At 39.4% G+C, this 18697-nt stretch overlaps 1 protein-coding gene across 1 annotated transcript; it reads left to right on the top strand.

Moving 5' to 3' along the window:
* Nucleotides 1-553: 553 nt before the first annotated feature.
* On the top strand, nt 554-17870 carry IL26 (interleukin 26). Its single transcript, XM_030323160.1, has 5 exons — nt 554-826; nt 912-968; nt 1147-1281; nt 16902-16967; nt 17058-17870. The coding sequence occupies exons 1-5, from the start codon at nt 656-658 to the stop codon at nt 17142-17144; spliced, it is 516 nt and encodes a 171-aa protein (XP_030179020.1). The 5' UTR covers nt 554-655; the 3' UTR covers nt 17145-17870.
* The last annotated feature ends 827 nt before the right edge of the window (nt 17871-18697 follow it).

Raw genomic sequence — 18697 nt, 5'->3', positions numbered from 1 at the left:
GGGAGTTACAGTTTCTGAGCTGGAAAAATTCTTGAGAAAAATTGGAAAACTCTCTTGGGTCTTAATGCTGGCTGGCTAAAGAAAGGTGGCTCCTGAGAGAAGAGAGGGAGCCTGGTGAAGGACTCTGCAAGAGATATGTGTAAAACTCATAGGAGATCATGAGCAAGTTTCCCAGGGCTCTCCACTCTACCTGTGGTTAATTTTGGGGGGGGCGGGGATATTGGCTAAAAAGGAGATTTTATTTTCATATGGACATTAAAAAAAAAAAAAAAATCACACGGCCTCCCGGAGATGAGTCTCCCTGACTGGCATGTCATGAACCTGTTTAAAACAATGCATCTGTTGTGATAGGCAACTGAGGTTCTGACTTGACTTTTTTTTTTTTTGAAAAGGGGGCCCTAACCTTCCCAGTAAACTTGTGCTTTTTCTTAGTGTCACAGATAGCGCGGTCAAAGCTTTTTCGGTTATGAAGCAAGCTCTAAAAAAAAATAGAACAGCCGGAGTGATCTTCCTCTCTGTAAACTGTAAGTTATCTACCACAGGATCTCATTGAAGAGGTGGCCTTGAGGGCTTAAGTAAGTAGGTTATCCGATCATCGAACCAGCACAAGAAACTGTCTGGCGGGCGACAGGAGCCCAGAGTGGGGTGGAGGGAGATGCAGGCGAATTGCATTTTGAGGTCTGGGTTGCTGTTTGCCACTCTGTCTCTTGTCATCGCCAAGCACAAGCAATCTTCCTCTGCGAAAGGTTGTTACCCAAGGGGCACACTGTCCCAAGCTGTTGACAGACTCTACGTCAAGGCGGCATGGCTCAAAGCAACAATTCCAGTAAGTATCAGGCTCTGCTTAAAATGATGACCTAACGGACATTTGTAATTCTGGATAACACTTATCTCCTTTTGTTTTATTGTAGGAAGACCGCATTAAAAATATACGATTATTAAAAAAGAAAACAAAAAAGCTATTTATGGTGAGCCAGAGGGTTTTTTAAATGTTTTTCATCTTTCTACTTGTTTGATGCTTTCCCTCCTGCATTTTAATTTTTCCAGGTGGTCATTACGTCATAATCAGGTGGGGATTGCAGTGACATTTTACAAAAACTATATCCCACGGTTTACTTTATGCGATTTCTCATATCTTATTTATAGAAAAACTGCAGATTCCAAGAACAGCTTCTGTCCTTCTTCATGGACGATGTTTTTGGTCAACTCCAATTACAAGTCTGCAAGGAAAGACACTTTGTGGAAGAATTTCATAGCCTTAGGCAGCAATTGAGCCGCTGTGTAAGTATGCACAGCAAACACAGTGAGTTTGATCCTAGAAACCTACCTAGAAAACAGCATGTAGGGAGCTGTCTCCACAAGCAAGGGTGAGTAAAAGGGGCTTTTTAATTGGTGGCTTGTGGTCCAAATGGAGAGTTTATCGTCAGTGAACCAGCACTGAATAACCACGAGTAACTCATAATGCCAATACTTATTGTTTCTTTTTTTTAATATTTATTATTCTTAAGGAGTGGCACATACGACATCTTGGAGATCTAAAATACCACGGAATGAGGGGCGCCTGGGTGGCGCAGTCGGTTAAGCGTCCGACTTCAACCAGGTCACGATCTCGCGGTCCGTGAGTTCGAGCCCCGCGTCGGGCTCTGGGCTGATGGCTCAGAGCCTGGAGCCTGTTTCCGATTCTGTGTCTCCCTCTCTCTCTGCCCCTCCCCCGTTCATGCTCTGTCTCTCTCTGTCCCAAAAATAAATAAACGTTGAAAAAAAAAAAAAAAAATTTAAAATACCACGGAATGATCCTCAATATTTGTTTATTTATTTGTTTGTTTACTTATTGTTTGCTCTGTATATGAGTCCCAAGTGATTCATTCACTTATTTAATAAATATTTCTTAAGCACCAACATGTGCCACACACTATTCTAGGCTGTTATTTCCTTCTTTTCTTTCTTTCTTTCTTTCTTTCTTTCTTTCTTTCTTTCTCTTTCTTTCTTTCTTTCTCTCTTTCTCTTTCTCTCTTTCTTTCCTTGCCATATTGATGAGAGCTTTTAGATTGCTTTTTTCTTATTTACCTAATTTTTTTTATAGCTATACCCTTTTTAAGGCACGGTCTCAGTCCAAACTTTATAAAAACAGGGGTATGTTTTCTTTGGCCCTTAAGTTATTTGATGCTGCAGTATGGCCACTGTCACCACAAGCAATGGGGAATTAATTAAGAAGGTTAAAGTGACCACATTTCTCTACAAACATTCACAGTAAGAAAGACCGGTACAGAACAATGAAACAAAATAAAGCAAAACAATTAAGCTGGGGTCAGTGCAATATTAGTCGACTTGCCTCTGTGGGGGATGGTAAATCTTTTCTATGATCCTGTTTGGGTTCCAAGCATGCTTTCTCAGCCTCTTATGATTGTACCTTGCAGGCGGTGTGAAGGGGGGGGGGGGGAGTGATGATTATTGCAGTCCTTGGATTGCTAGATGGAAACGAGTTCTCTACTCTTGGGCATTATGGTCACTGAGACTTCAATTCCGGGCGGTTGCAGGTGGAGTTTTACTTAAGAGTTAAGATGTGTTTTCCTTGGGGTCTGTCAAAGTGTTCAGGATCTCAAATTGCAGACCACAGCGCAGAGGCATTATATGTGGGTGAGGTGGTCGGTAGGTAACAAATTCCACTGAATTTATCTTCTCTTTTTCTTTGGTTAGTTTGTGTTTAAGTTATGTCCTTGTTTGAAGCTTGGGTTGCATGGTGTCTTATAAACTCTCCGATCCCATTCATGTATCTGCAACGATAAAAATTACAACCTGGTGCCTCTTTGTAGAAGAGAGAGAATGCCCTGGGCCAATTCCCTTGCCTAAACTAATGGAAAGATCCTCACTTCTCTTTGGCTTTTTTTATACTTTACCTTTGAGGTCATCTTGTTAAGATAGTGAATAATATAAATAGCCTCTTAAATTTAAGTTGAATTATTATGTAGTTTTATATTTCATTCCCCCTCCCGCCAGCCTATTAGGTTATAAGTAAAAGCGTTTTCGCCGCGAAAAGATTTGAGGAGGAGGAGACTACCTCTTGAAGGACTTGATATAGGGGAAATAATGAGACCTAAGGCAGCCACTGTAGGCTGGGGTGGAGTTCAAACGAACAATCGAGCTGCTTCCATTTCGGTGTCTGGAGACCAGGATCCTCTTCAGCCGGTTTTTTTTTTTTCTTTTTCTTTTAAATGCATCCTGTTTCTCTTCACTTTTTGTTTTAACCCCGATTCCTCTGTGCAGGTGCTATTCATTGCATTAGTCAGTCGATTTCATATCATGTTATTTCAAATGAAGTTGTTAATGGTGGTGAGGCACTAGAATAAATCCTTGCCTGATACTGTAGAGTGTATCTAGACGCCTGGAGCCCCAAAAGGTGTGTCTATTTTCCCATCAGTTGGGTTTCCTCGGCTCAAATAGCTAGAGAACTCAATGATAGTTATAACCAAGACCATGAAAAGTTCTAGATGAAAAATACAATTATCTAGGAACTCTGGTTTGCCTGGATTTATTTCTGGAGAAGTTTTTTTTCCCTAAAGAGACCTGTCAAAAAAGATACTTCTGCCAACAAAGATGTTTCTTTCAGGGACTTGGGTCACACGGCCTGTGGGAGCAGTGGGGTACCTCCCGCGCGCGGGCTGTGACTGCGTACCAAAGTGGCTGGCTCCCCCTTGTGGCCAAATACGAGCACACACGTCCACTCAACCTCCCTGAGCGCCACCTAATTCTGGGCTTTCCTTCTTACTTTCTCCCACCTGAAGTCAAGCGTTGCTAGCCCCAGTTAATTTGTCTCACAGACTTTGGAGTTTATGCTGAGAGGTATACCAACCACCTCTGCGAAACTGAAAAAGAAAATCAGAGGATTAGCCTGAGTTTGGAAAGCCTTCGCAGACATTGTGTCGGGGAAATAGGTGCTTGCGTCTGGCTTAATCTTTTGGCCAATGATAATTCTGTATTTTTGGTAAGAGAAGCTGGTATCTGTTTAATATAAATTTACTGAGCATCTGCTCTAGTCAGTGAATGATTTCTTCTTATGAATATAGAACTTTCCTGCAAATGGTGTTGTAAAGACAAATGAAAACCCAATCAACTGGAACTAAATGGTTAAAAGAAACAAGTCAGTTTTGTAAACTGAATTTTTGCAAATTGGCTTACAGCAGGTGGCCTACTTCTGTATTTTCCAGGTTCTGTCCTGGGTGAGAAAGACCAGTCTGATCAAGTCCCCGGTTTCTGGTGCTTGTACTCTTCTTACCGGCAGAGAGATGTAAACAAAGAAGGCCAGTGAATCATGAAATGTGACATGTGTGATGCTGAGTTTTCTGTGTGACCCGGTCACTGTGGAAGCACAAAGGGGGAGGTAGTTAATTCTGTCCACCTTGAGGTTTGGAGAGCATGTATTATTGAAGGAGGTGATGACTGCATTTGGTTTCCTGGGGAATGAGGGGGCAGGAATGGCGGGGGGAGAAGCTTGAATAAAGCTTGATGGTGTGAAATGACATATCATATTCAGGAAACAGCAAGTAACTGAGTATGAATATAGAATGGCTTGGGGAATGTCTAGAGGAGGCTGGTTGTTTAGATTTTAGCCAGGAGATGCTAATAAAGGGCTGCTTAAGAGAGGCATAACACCGGCTAAGGATGAGGATTGTCCTGAAGAAAAATGTAAAGCCATCGAAGGGCAGGGCAAGATCACATACTCTTATGTTTCAGAGAAAGCTCTTTGGTGAAGGTAGAGGGATGTAGGTGGGGGGGTGAGGCTCTAGGGAGAAAAAAGTATATAAAAAGCATTGCAATAATGTGGCTGGAGTGAACACACTCGGGTCGTAGGGAAGGGCGAGGAGAGTCTGAGGAAGAGAGTCGAGTCTGGGATGAGCCTAAGGTTCTTACTTGGGGGGCTGAGTGGGAGGGGGTGTCATTCATTAAACAGAGAAGGAGAAAGCTTGGAGTAAGGTAAATGAGTTGCTGTCAGACCTGCTAGAAGTTTCAGGAGTCCTACGCATCAGAGTAATCATAAGAGTAGTATGTAAGCTTTCCATATATATTTTGGGTATGTTTAATATTTATGATGTATTTATTAACAGATTTATTGAGATATAATCAACACACGATTAACTGGACATAGTTCAAGTGTGTAATTTGGTAGTTTTGACATGCGTATACCCTTGTGAAGCCATCGCCACAATTAAGATAATGGACATATCCATCACCCCCAAAAGTTTCTTGGTGCCCCTTTGTGATCTGTCTCCGTCCCCAGAGAATCACTGATCTGCCTTTTGTCACTGTAGATTTTTTTGCATTTCCTAGAATTTAATGTAAATGGCCTATATGTTACACTCTTTTATGTCTGACTTTTTCCACCCAGCATAATTATTTTGAGATTCACTCGTGTTACTGAGTGTATCGGTCATTTATTCCTTTTTTATTGCCATGTAGTATTCTATGATAATGATGTAGTACAATTTGTTTGCCTACTGATGGGTTTTTTTTTTCCCCCAGCTTTCAAGCTATCACAAGTAAAGCTGCTATGAATATTTATATGCAAGTCTTTGGACAGGTATTTTCATTTCTCTTGGGTAAACACCTAAGAGTGGAATAGTTGGATCATAAGTTAGGTGTATGTTTCGTAAGAGATGGCCAAACTGTTTTCCAAAGTGACTATCCCATTTTACGTTCTCACCAGTAGTGTGTGAGAGTTCACTACTCAGGATCCTTGCTATCGCTTAGTATGGTCAATGTTTACACATGACAGCCAGTGTAGTTGTGGTATCACATTGTGTTTTCAATTTGCATTTCCCCAGTCATTAATGATGTTGAGTATCTCTTGATTTGCCTATTTATCATCAATATATCCTTGGTGAAGTGTCTGTTTGGATATTTTGCCCATTAAAAAAAGAGGTTGGTCATTTTCTCATTGGGTTTTGCGTATGTTTGTTTTCAAGTATATTCTGCATGCAAATCTTTTATCAGATATATAATTTGCAAATATTTTTCTCTGTGACATCTTTTCATTATCTTAACAGTGTCTTTTGAAGAGAAGACATTTTACATTTTGATGGTGTCTAACTTATCAATTTTTTTCTTCAATGAATCATGCCTTTTGTGCCACATTTAAGAAATCTTTATTTAACACAAGGTCACAAAGAACTTTTACTATGTTTTCATTTACAATTTTTTCTACTTTTAGGTTTCACATCTAGGTCAATGCCTTTTTACCTGTTGAGATGACCATGTGATTTTTATTTTTTAGACGATTGATACCAATTACATTGGTTTTCAAAGTTATGCCAACTTTGCATTTCCGGGATGTACTCTATTTGGTAATAATGCGTTGTCCCTATCATGTATTGTTAGGTTCAACTTGCTAAAATTTTATTAATAAGTTTTGTATCTATGTTTATGAGGGACATTTGTATCCTTTCCTTTAATATCTTTGTCTCATTTTTGGAATTAGTATAATGCTGATCTCATTCAGTAAGTTGGAAAGTATTCTCCCCTCTTTCATTTTCTGGAAGGGCTTGCATAGAATTGATCTTTTGAAGCCATTTTTTGAAGCCAATGGTCCAGTGAAGCCATTTTTGCCTAGAGTTTTGTGCATGGGAAGATTTTAAACTAAGTATTTTAGTTTTTAATAGCTGCAAGGCTATTGATGTTCTTAATTTCTCCTTGAGTGAGCTTTGATAATCTGTGTTTTTCAATTTTATTATTCATTTCATCAAATCTACCAAATTTTAGCCACAAAATTGTTCATGTTATTTCTTTAGTATCCTTAAAATTTTTTTTTTTCAATTTAATGTTTATTTATTTTGAAAGAGAGGGAGACAGACAGAGTGTGAGCAGGGGAGGGGCAGAGAGAGAAGGAGACACAGAATCTGAAGCAGGCTCCAGGCTCTGAGCTGTCAGCACAGAGCCCGAGACGAGGCTCAAACTCAAGAGCCGTGAGATCATGAAGTGAGCAAAAGTCAGACGCTTAATCGACTGAGCCACCCAGGCAACCCACTTTAATATCCTTTTAATGTTTGTAATAGTATGGGATGATGTCATTTCTCTCATTGTGGATATTGGTATTTTTTGTCTTCACCCTTTTTTCCCCTGAAGTTTTATTGAAATTCATCAATTTTATTGACTTCTCAAAGAATCAGTTTTTAGTTTGATTTCCTCTATTGATTTTCAGTTTTGATTTCACTGATTTTCATTCTGAATTTTATTATTCCTTTCTTCTGTTACATTTGAGTTTACTCTTTTTTTTTTTTTCTGGTTTCTTAAGTCGAAAGATTGGGTCACTAATTTGAGATCTTTCAGTGTTTTCTGAAGGTGAAAGCTGAAGTTATTAGTTTGAGGTTTTTTAAATCTTTTCAGTATAGGAATTCAGTGTTTTGAATTTCCCTTTTGGTACAAAGTACTTTAGCTACATCCCACAATCTTTGATATGTTGTGCTATTTTCATTTACCTTGAAATACTTTCTAGTTTCCTTTTTGATTTCTTTTTAGATCCATTTGTTATTTGGAAGGGAATCCTTTAGTTTCTGTATATTTGGGGATTTTTCCAGATGCCTTTTTGATTTTGATCCCTAATTTGATTTCATTTTCGTCAAAGAGCATCCTTTATGTGACTCAAATCCTTTTATATTTGTTGAGCCATGTTTTATGGCCCAGAATTTGGTTAATTTTGATAAACGTTCTATGTGTATTTGAAAAGAATTGATATCTTGCTTTTGGGTGGGGTGTTCTATAAATATCACTTAGATCTAGTTGTTACTATTTTCCAATTTTTCTATATCTTTACTGATTTTTTTTTACTTATTTTATCATTTATGGACATCTCTGGCATTAATTGTGAATTTTTCTATTTCTCTATCAGTATTCATGGTAGAAGCTCATGTATTTTGAAGTTCTGCTATCAGGTGTGTAAATATTTATGACTACAATATCATCTTGATGAATTGACCCCTTTATTTTATAAAAGTACCCTATGGTCCTTCATAATATTCTTTGTTCTGAAATCCACTTTTTCTGATAAAAATAGAACCACTTCAGCTTTCCTTTGATTAGTGTTAGCATGATATATCTTTCTCTGCCCTTTCACTGTTAACTTATTTGTGCCTTTTATTTAAAGTGGATTTCTTTTAGGCAGCATATATTTAGGGTCTGTGTGTTTTTATCCATGCCGACAATCTCTTTATTGGTAGGTTTAGATCATTTACCTTAAATGTGATGAGGGTTTAATATGGTTGGGGTTAAATATACCACCCTGTTGTTTCTCTTCTATTTATCCAGTTATCCTTTGTTCCATTTTCTTCTTTTTCTGACTTCTTTTCGATCAATTTTTTAAATGATTCCATTTTATCCCTTTTATTAACTTATTAATTATAACTCCGTGGTTTGCCGTTTTTGAGACTCTTCATTCTTTTGCGTAGACCCAGGTTCCTATCTGGTAATATCTTCTTTCTCTCTGAAGGATTTCCTTTAACCTATCTTGTAGTACAGTTCTATTAGGGATGAATTCTTTCAGATTTTTTCTTTTCTCCTCTTCTTGTTCTTCTTCCAATTTATTTGTTAAAGATATAGCGTTGTTTGCCTTACAAAGTTTCTCATAGTCTGCAGTTTGAGGATTGAATCTTCATTGTCATTTAATTTGTTTTTCTTTATTTTCCATACATTGGTAATTACACATAGATACTTGATCAGATTCAGCTTGATGTTTTGGCTGAATCACTTCATATGTAGGGTTGTGTACTTTTCATCAGAGACACATAATATATGGCTTTTATGTTTATGATATTAGCAGTCGTTAATTATTGTCTAGATATATTTATTCATAAGGCATTGCAAAATGATACTTTAAATTTTTTTTAATGTTTATTTATTTTTGAGACAGAGAGAGACAGAGCATGAATGGGGGAGGGGCAGAGAGAGAGGGAGACACAGAATCGGAAGCAGGCTCCAGGCTCTGAGCCATCAGCCCAGAGCCCGACGCGGGGCTTGAACTCACGAACCGTGAGATCGTGACCTGGCTGAAGTCGGACGCTCAACCGACTGAGCCACCCAGGCGCCCTGCAAAATGATACTTTAAAAATTCTATTATACCTTCTTTATTTATAAATGGGGGTAATTCCACAAACAGAACCTACACTTACTACTTGGCTCTCCTGAGAAATTTATCATATAAGAAAGGCAGAACAAATACTTAATTCTTTTTCTTTCTTTACTAGTTTTCAATATAAGGAATTGATTTTCTAACATTCTTCCCAGGTGATCAGTGAGTTGTTATTTTCTCCTAGAGTTATTATTAACTCATGGACTTAAATTATTTTTCATTTCTGAGGACTCTTTCTGGCTTCTACAAGCTTCCTGCCTTCCATTTTTTAAGTCCACCAAGACTGGCGTGTTATTAAGCTGCTCCTGAGACAGAACCATGATAATTATCATGATAAGCTATTTGGTCTGGAATTCTGGTACCACTGTATTTGAATGTCATCTCCTTTTTTTTTTGTAACATTCTAGGTATTTTGCAGCACCTAATAAAATATTATATTTTAAAATTAGTCTGATTTGGGCAATTCAGATCGTATAATTATTCAAAGGAAATAAGTTATGGGGAATGTAAACATTTTTGTTTTTATAATCTTTGCTAGCCATAGTATTTGGCTAAATGGTATTTGGAAAGCTGACCTATGCATATGTGAAAAAACACATGAAAGATTTTTTTTTAGAAAAAATTTGTTAATGTTTATTTATTTTTTTGAGAGACAGAGAGAGAGAGAGAGAGAGAGAGAGAGAGAATGAGTGGGGAAGGGGCAGAGAGAGACGGAGACACAGAATCCAAAGCAGGCTCCAGGCTCTGAGCTGTCAGCACAAGAATCCAACGCAGGGCTCGAACTCACGAACTGTGAGATCATGACCTGAGCCAAAGTCAGACACTTAACTGACTGAACCACCCAGGTGCCCCTAAAGATTCTCATGATGCTCAAATACTCTCAGACTTAAAAAGGAACTTACGAGTTGCTTAGTTGAATTCATGAAAAAATTTGCCTAATCGCTAGTGCTCAAAGTTGAAACTGAAACTGAAAAAAAACTCCACTAGTTTTTAAGATTTCATTATCTCCTTTAATTGGCATTCAAATTAAATACATTTATTTGTATTTATTATATGTACTTAATTTTAAAGTCTGGTAAGTCTTGGCTAATATTTGTGTCTCCACATCTTGTAGTGTATTCAACAGGTAATTTGTGTCATTAATTGCAACTAGCTTATCAACTTACAAAACATGCCTGTTACTTATCCTGGCAGTTTCAATTTGTTTTCATTGCAACCGATTGAACTGATAAAACCAGAAGTAGAAAGTGAGACCAGCCCTGTGTTATTCTCTCATTAAGTGCAAAGTCCAGTCCAAAACCTGTCTTCAGCAATACCAATAATCTCATCTTGTGGTTGTTGGAAGAATTAAATGCACATGCTAGTGTCTATTAGCATATAACGGTGCTGTCAAATTCTTAGTGTCTTTCCTTATTGCTTTCCTTACACACAACACTAATTTTCTTCCAATTACATTTTGGCGACAATTTCCAAAGGAATGGGTCACCTAAACAACAAATTCCTTTTCAGTGCCCATGTTAGTGTTAACTTGCATAATGTGTACAATTTATAGTAGTTCTTTAAACATAAAGAGATCATTTTTGAGTAACCGGTTTAAATCTTGGTGTATATATTTTCTAATGATATTACAGAATCTCTTTGTTGCCAAATTCGCTCCTTAGTTAGCGGTATATAAGTTCTCTGTCAGAATTATGGGGCACAGCTCTATCTTTCCATGGGCTACGTTACGTGGAATTATTCTTTTTTTTTTCTTGATATATAATTGGCATACAACATTATATTAGTTTTCAGATGTGCAACATAATGATCCAATATTTGTATCAATTATGAAACGATCACCACAATAAGTCTAGTTAATACGCATGCGTCTAGTTAATACGCATGCATGGACTCATTCTGATAAACAGTTACACTGAGAGCGTTTAAGAGTTTGTAGTGAAGGTATTTGGAAACTCTTTCTAGTTTTTTCTATGGAACATGGAGAAATGTTGTGTGAAAAAAAAAGATGGTGCAATCCAGTCTGAAGTCGTATGATGAGGTAAATATAGGGGCTTATGGACGATTTTACATTCCTCCAGTGGTTGTGAAAATGCTGCATTTGTTGATGATAGGATATAAGCTAATCAAACTCTTCATAGAAAGAATTTGAGGTCGTTCTTTGGAGAATACACTATGTACAGTTAGTTCTCTGCAGGAATACAGCATGTGTAGCTGTCTAGTCCTTGACCCACGTATTTCATTTCCACAGCATTATCAGTGGAGAGGGGTTTTCCATTTGTGTTTTAGCGGTCATACATAATCCAAATTTGTATAATTATTCAAAACGTGAGGAGATTGGGGACACAAAATTACGGATTGTATTTGTTCATCCCGTTGTTTTTAAGAAACCAAAATGCTCACTGATGCCCGGGACATGCTTCATTCTGTGAACCCCAAAGCTGTAAGCTGGTGCTTACGTTGTGTTCATTGATCCCTTCACTCAACAAACATTTAGTGAGCATCTAATACTTGCTGAACACTATTCCGGATGCTGGAACAACCAAAATTGACATATAATATCTCCGTCCTTTTAGAACTCCTTGAAAATGCTGCCAGCCAGTTTCAGCGGGTCTCAGCTCAGGCTGGGTGCTGTGCAGGGAGCTGGCGGCAGGAGGCGCTGCGGCGGGGCTGGAAGCTGGGGGCCAGACAGCAGCTCGTTGAATCTGGGCGTTTTAGCTGAGACCTGAAGGGTGTCCAGATCATCTCTGCGCTCTTCAGTCTGGAGCACTGAGCTTCCTCTGCCCACTTGGCCCTTCTCCCTGCCTCTGCACTCCACCACACTCACCCTTCAAGGTGCAGCTAACTGGAGTTTTTCTTCTGGAAGTCTTATGGAATCCCGCAGCCAGGCTGCCTCTACTTCTTAGAGCAATTGTATTTTTTTTTAATCACAATATTTATCACACAGTGTTGTAATTTTGCGTCACCACTTGTCTGAGCAGACTGTGAGCCATCGCTTGTGCGCCAAGGCCATTTTTCATCTTGCAGGCTACTTTTATTTTATTTTGTTTTATTTTATTTTACTGTATTTTATTTTTAAAAGTGTATTTATTTATTTTGAGAGAAAGAGAGAGAGCGTGCGTGCATGCAAGCAGGGGGAGGGGCAGAGAGAGAGAGGAGAGAGAACGTTCCTTTAAAAAAAAACTTTTTAAATCAAAAAATTGTTTTATTCTCAAGTTAGTTAACATACAGTGTAGTCTTGGCTTCACGAACAGAACCCAGTGATTCATCTCTTACATATGGCACCCAGTGCTTTTCCGGAAAAGTGCCCTCCTTAATGCCCATCACCCATTTAATATCCCCCTGCAACGCCCATGAACTCAGTTTGTTCTCTGTATTTAACAGCGTCTTGTGGTTTGTCTCTCTCTCTGTTTTTATCTTCTTTTTCCTTCCCTTCCCCTATGTTCATCTGTGAGTTTCTCAAATTCCACATATGAGTGAAATCATATGAAATCTGTCTCTCTCTGACTGACTTATTTCAAGAGAGAACATCCTAAGCAGGCTCTGTTGTCAGCACAAAGCCCGAGGAGGGGCTCAGTCTCACAAACCAAACCGTGAGATCATGACCTGGGCTGAAATCAAGAGTTGGACACTTAACCATCTGAGTCACTCAGGTGCCCCTATCTTGCAGGCTACTTTTTTAAAAAACTTTTTTGTTTGTTTATTTATTTATTTTGAGAGACAGCAAGCAGGGGAGGGGCAGAAAGAGAGAGAGAGAGAGAGAGAGAGAGAGAGAGAGAGAGAATTCCAGGCAGGCTCCATGCTGTCAGCACAGAGCCCGAGGTGAGACTCGAACCCACAAACCATGAGATCATGACCTGAGCTGAAACCAAGAGTCAGACACTCAACCTACTGAGCCACCCAGGTGCCCCTGGCAGGCTACTTTTAAAAATTAAATTAATGTGATATGGGTGGAGGCACTATTGTATGCTTAGTGTATAATAACTATGCAATAAAAATGTATTAACTTAATGATGCATGAGTAGGCTGTTGCCTTCTGACATCTCATTCTTTTCTTTGAGCCCTAGTTAGTCTAGCTCTACTAACAAATGGCCTCCAGTCTAGATCACATCTGCTTTGGTTGAGTTTGTCAAATCATGCATCCGTTCCTACAGTAATGTCGCTGACCCTTTGTTGTGCATTGTTTTCAGCAAATGCAACTATACACGGAAATATAAGGTAGAGGAAATCACTGCATTAGAAATTTCTCTAATTGCATATTAGATGGCAAAGCCATCTGACTTGTGACCGTAAAACCTGGCTGCTCTGCTGGGTCTGTAGACATGTTGACAACAGTGAGGAAAACGAGAACCTACTGCATCAGATCTTTACTAGGAGGCCACATATAGTGAATGGATCTCAAGGCACCAGAAAGCATCCCATAAACCAGCACGCTCCCGTGGCAACATTGGCACTATTAAGTGTTTCTTGCTGTTGCTGTTGGTGGTGGAGGTGGTTCTTGTTGTTTGCCAAACCTTATTTTTCTCCTTTTTTACTCTCCTCGCCCTTCTTAGGTGGAGTGAAGGCAGAAGTCCTTCTTGTCCTTCCCACCCTGCTCTGGGATGTGCTGCAGGCTGGAGTTTTCTGGGCAGAGACACAGTCAGAAGGAATGCCTTAATGATATTTAACTTCCGTAAGGTCCAGAATTTGGTTGGTTTTTTTGGTTTCCCACTTTTGGTGTTAAATCTTTACATCCTAGCACAGGCATACTGGATATTGTGCCATGTAACTTGGTTCTGTACTTTGTGGTCGATCCTTGCACCTAAGAACTTTGCTACAGTGCCTTGGATTTAGGCAAATGTTGATTCTCTTATGAAGTTCTCTTTCATCCCACTGCAAGATTTGGACCAACTACTTTTCTATTAGATAATTTCAGGTCAGAAGGAATCAGCATCTAATCAAACTGTCTATTTATACGATAATGGGCCGACCTGTCTGAATTTCTTTCCATAGCTACTCTCTTGGCTGGACCTAGACTTGGTTATTTCTCGAATTTACTCTTGTAGTTCCAGTCTGAAAAACAAAATGAACAAAGAAACACACACGCCCGCACACACACACACCCCACAGTATTTCTTCTTCTGCTTATTATCACATCGCCCATTTTCACGTAGAAATCTTCTCTGTCTCTGTCTCTGCCGATCAGCTTCGTCCTCTAAAGCCATTTCCAGCATTTCCCTTCTATAATGCAGAACAGAGATCTTTGAACTAATCTCTCTTTGGAACTGGATTTTGAAGGTTTTCAACAAGAGTTTGGCTGAATTGGAATATCTTTTCCAAGTTATGCTGATTTTCTTTTTTTTTTTTTTTTTGGTATAATAGAGTGGTTTCAAATACAGACTCTGGAGTCAGAATATTTGGGTTTGGATCTCAGTTCTTCCACTTACTGTGTGAACACAAGCATAATATTGACTTCTGTGCTTCCGCTTATGAATCTGTAAAATGAGGATAACAGTAGCACCTACCTCACAGGGTTATTGTGAGGACCGAATGCGGTACTATAATCAAAGCCTTCGGATTAGTGCCTGATACATAATACTAACATAATACCTGTTGACTGTTATTATTTTTACCTAGCAATCTTCTCAGTGTTTCTGTCTTCAGTTGCAGGGGGATTGAGATAAAGTAGAGAGCTCCTGGAGCTGCTGAATTTTTACCTAATAAAATTGATCTGGTGTTTTTTTGTTTTTTTTTTTTAATTTCCTGTCCGCAGCTCTTTATTTACTCTTTTGGTTCATCATTATGTCTTCAGGGTCCAGCACTGAAGTCTGACACATAGTGAGCACTTCATCATTTGCATAATGAATGAATGGATTCTTTCTGACTGGATTCATCATCATCTCTGAGATGGCCTACCACTGTCCAGGATCTGTCACGCATTGTTTTGGCCTCACTGGATCTGGTCTGGGTTGAAATGTCCTCTTCTTCTAAATATTTATTTATTTAGAGAGAGAGAGAGAGTGAGCAAGCCAGAGAGGGGGAGAGAGGGAGAGGGAGAGGGAGAGAGAAATCCCAAGCAGGCTCTAACTGTCAAGGAGCCTGATGCAGGGCTCGAACTCACAAACCGTGAGATCACGACCTGAGCCGAAACCAAGAATCAGATGTTCAACTGACTGGGCCACCCAGATGCCCCTGAAATGTCCTCTTCTTAATTCAGGGTTCTTATCACAGGAAAATCCAATGTCGTGGTGTGAGTCCTGTAAACAATACCTTAACCCGAACATTCTGTGTCTGCAAGCTCTTCTGTGCCTAATCGGGGAGGCCCCTTGCACAAGAGGGGTCTCTTCCTTCTACACAGTGTATACCTGAAAGTAGAGTCCCCACTTGGGCAGTCATGACACCATCACCACCATTAGGCCCTGTAACAGCATTCAGGATATAACTGTCAAATCATTTCAGCTATTTTTGCTTGGTAAGAAAAGGAGCCTGAATGCTGCCCATTGTCCCCACTTTTCTCTTTGTTCTGGCCTAAAGGGACCTGCTGATTGACATTGGCCATGTCTTATTGGTTTCAAAAGTGCTGTCTTTTAGCCGTTTCCATTCATGAGTTTTCTTTTTTTTAAGTTTTTATTTATTTTTGACAGAGAGAGCGAGCGAGCGCAAGCTGGGGAGGGGCAGAAGGAGAGGAAGACACAGAATCTGAAGGAGGCTCCTGGCTGTCAGCACACAGCCCGATGCGGGGCTCAAACTCACAAACCATGAGATCGTGACCTGAGCCAAAGTCGGATGCTTAACCAACTGAGCCACCCAGGAGCCCCTCCATTTCATGAGTTTTAACTGTTACCTTTACTGATGTGCCCAGCACGATTTTATCACTAGGACAGGACCTTTGGCAAGCAACTTAGCCATTTGGGACTTGGCTTTCTTTTCTGTAAATCGAGAAGAATTGGCCTATACCACCTCCTTGGTCTGTTCTAGCACTGAGTTTCCACAAGTAAAAACTAAAGTCATGGGCAAGCAAAAGACAATGTTAATGACCTCCTACTTGACTACTAAGTGATTTCTGTGCTCAGAAAGGGTTTGAAAATTCACCTCCTCAAAGGAGATTGGCAGTTTCTCCTAGCCTGGTTACAAGCCATCTTCTCAAAACATTGAACGCTCCTTCTCCTGCTTTAGAAACTAATATTTCCTGATGTTTTCTCCTGGCAATTAGTGCCTGAATACTGTACTGTGCGATGTACGTAGTGGACAGGATGATTTTCCAAAAAGGGAATTTGTTCTTGTAAGTTCCCACATCTCCCATGCTTCCTTTGTCTCTCTGACTGGATTACTCTAATCTTGTTGTCTTCCTGCCTCTGGGCCTTTACACACCCTCCCCTGTGCCTGAATTATTCTCTCCTGTGCATCTTCCCCAAATGCCCTTTATCCTTTCTTCATGCTCCCATACTACTGGTTCCTTCTCATTTTTCAGATCTTAATTTAAACGTCATTCTTCAAAAGAGCCTTCCCTGAGCATCTAGTTGAAAGTAGGCCATTACTGTAAATTCTTATCATAGAGTCCCCGGCATTACAAACACAGATTTACTTGTACCTTGTAATTTGTAACTTAATGTTAGTTTCTTTATTTATCATCTGCGTCTCCTATGGAACTGTAAGCTCTGCGATGACAGAGACCAACTATTATTTATTTGCCAGTGCACATCTATGCCCAGAACATTATACCTGCTCAATAAATGTTTATTGAATGGGTAGAAAAGTATTATTACAGCCTCTTCAATAATGTAACCTGTATTTTCTGTTGATTTATTAGATTTCATGTGCTTCATCAGCTAGAGAGATGAAAACGATTACCAGGATGAAAAGAACATTTTATGGGGTAAGGATTTCAAATCATTGTTTTTGAATACTGTACTTTGTTTTTTAAAATGTGAAAATTTCTGCTTTTATATCTCTATTTTATCTGCAGATTGGAAACAAAGGAATCTACAAAGCTGTCAGTGAACTGGATATTCTTCTTTCCTGGATTAAACAATTCCTGGAAAGCATCAAGTAATACAAGAAGCCAAGTGCATGGATTTGATTGTTATTTGGGAATATAATGAGAACCACAGGAAATAAATTTATAAGACTGTATTGCTTTTAAAAAACTTTTGTACATGGTACTGATACCAAGTTAGATGACTAGGTAAATTTACCATGATAAAGTTTTGGAGATCCATAAATTATCTCTAATATGTACATTTTCTATATTTTCAAAGAATACTTTCATCCTGAACATGTTTTATTATCCTCAAGTACACTTAATTTAAAGCTGCATAATCAGAATTAACTCATGTAATATTTGTGGAGGAAAAATGACAGCTTTCTGGAATACAATATAATGTTATCGAGACTTCCATAGATGCTATTGTGATTATTATCTGCTTAAGGGTTTGTATGACTTTTAATTATGTCTGGTGTGAACTTAGCTCCCAACAGATCTTCATGTTAATAAGTAAACTGTGCTTCCTTCTCCTGGATGTCCTTTCTATGACAGCGTGCTGGAATTTTATTGAGTACAGTGGGTAACAACCAGATCAGATCAAATGGGACAGACATGTAAACTAACTGCTTGGAATGGTTTAACGTGAAGCCTTTAACTCAAGCCTCAAAGACCACAAGCTACCAACCTGAGATGCTGTCGGAGATTGATCATGCTCCTTCCAGGTGCTGTACAGTTAGGAAAGTCGATGGAGGTCAAATAAAAGCCTCAATGCAGCTGAAATTCCTCTACAGGAAACTTTTCAGGGCTTAAAAGCCTCACTTGCCCAGCTAGCCCTTCAGTTAAATGAATAATGTGGCTGGGCCTTTGTTTTTGCATTACATGGACTCGGCTTCTCACCTAGAGGCCTGCAAGACCCGGGCCATTTCAGCGAGCAGTTTGTGTGATGGCCGGTTCACTTCTGCAAAGTGTTCCTCGTGCCGCCGAGGCACACAGACAACACTGTGACTTGGTGTTTTATGATATGAATAGGCAGGGCCTCCTCCAGGTCCGTATGGATTTGCTCCTTGGCCCCTCTCCTCTTTATTGCTTTCCCACCATCCAGTTCTTCTTTTCAATCATATGCTGATTATTCTATTCGCTAGGGACTAGCCTCTCTCGATCTAGCTCATTTTCCAAAATCACTTCTTTGTCCCCTGCCACTCCTCCTCTCTGCTTTCCCCATCCACACCCTGTGGTCCCATGTTTTATCTCTATTAAGACCCCCCAGAGAGGGCAAGTTGTGGAGAGAAGAAGGAAATGGAAAGGGGGAGCCTGGAGGACTCTCTTCATCTTGTGCTGTTGACCTAGGGCTTCCCGTTACCTGTCACCACACAACACTATTACAATACCGTTGGCTATAGGCCCTATGCTGTACCTTTCATTCCTCTGACTTATTTGTTCCACACCTGGAAGCCTGTACCTCCCCACTCCCCTTCCTCCTTTTTGCCCCACCCCACAACCTTGGCAACCATCAGTTTGTACTCCGTATTTAGTTATGGGTCTGTTTTGGGCACCCAACTTTCTTTTTTTTTTTTTTTTTTTTTTTAGTTTTTATTTTATTTATTTATTTATTTATTTATTTT

Source organism: Lynx canadensis, chromosome B4, assembly GCF_007474595.2.
Source record: "Lynx canadensis isolate LIC74 chromosome B4, mLynCan4.pri.v2, whole genome shotgun sequence".
Taxonomy (NCBI): domain Eukaryota; kingdom Metazoa; phylum Chordata; class Mammalia; order Carnivora; family Felidae; genus Lynx; species Lynx canadensis.
This window is presented reverse-complemented; position numbering and strand designations above follow the sequence as displayed.

What these genes read in the sequence shown, in the direction of transcription:
- IL26 (XM_030323160.1), top strand. Translation starts at nt 656, where the DNA reads ATGCAGGCGAATTGCATTTTGAGGTCTGGGTTGCTGTTTGCCACTCTG. An exon ending in GGCTCAAAGCAACAATTCCA is followed by an intron (nt 827 to 911) that starts GTAAGTATCAGG and finishes GTTTTATTGTAG; the next exon opens with GAAGACCGCATTAAAAATAT. An exon ending in TGAAAAGAACATTTTATGGG is followed by an intron (nt 16,968 to 17,057) that starts GTAAGGATTTCA and finishes TTTTATCTGCAG; the next exon opens with ATTGGAAACAAAGGAATCTA.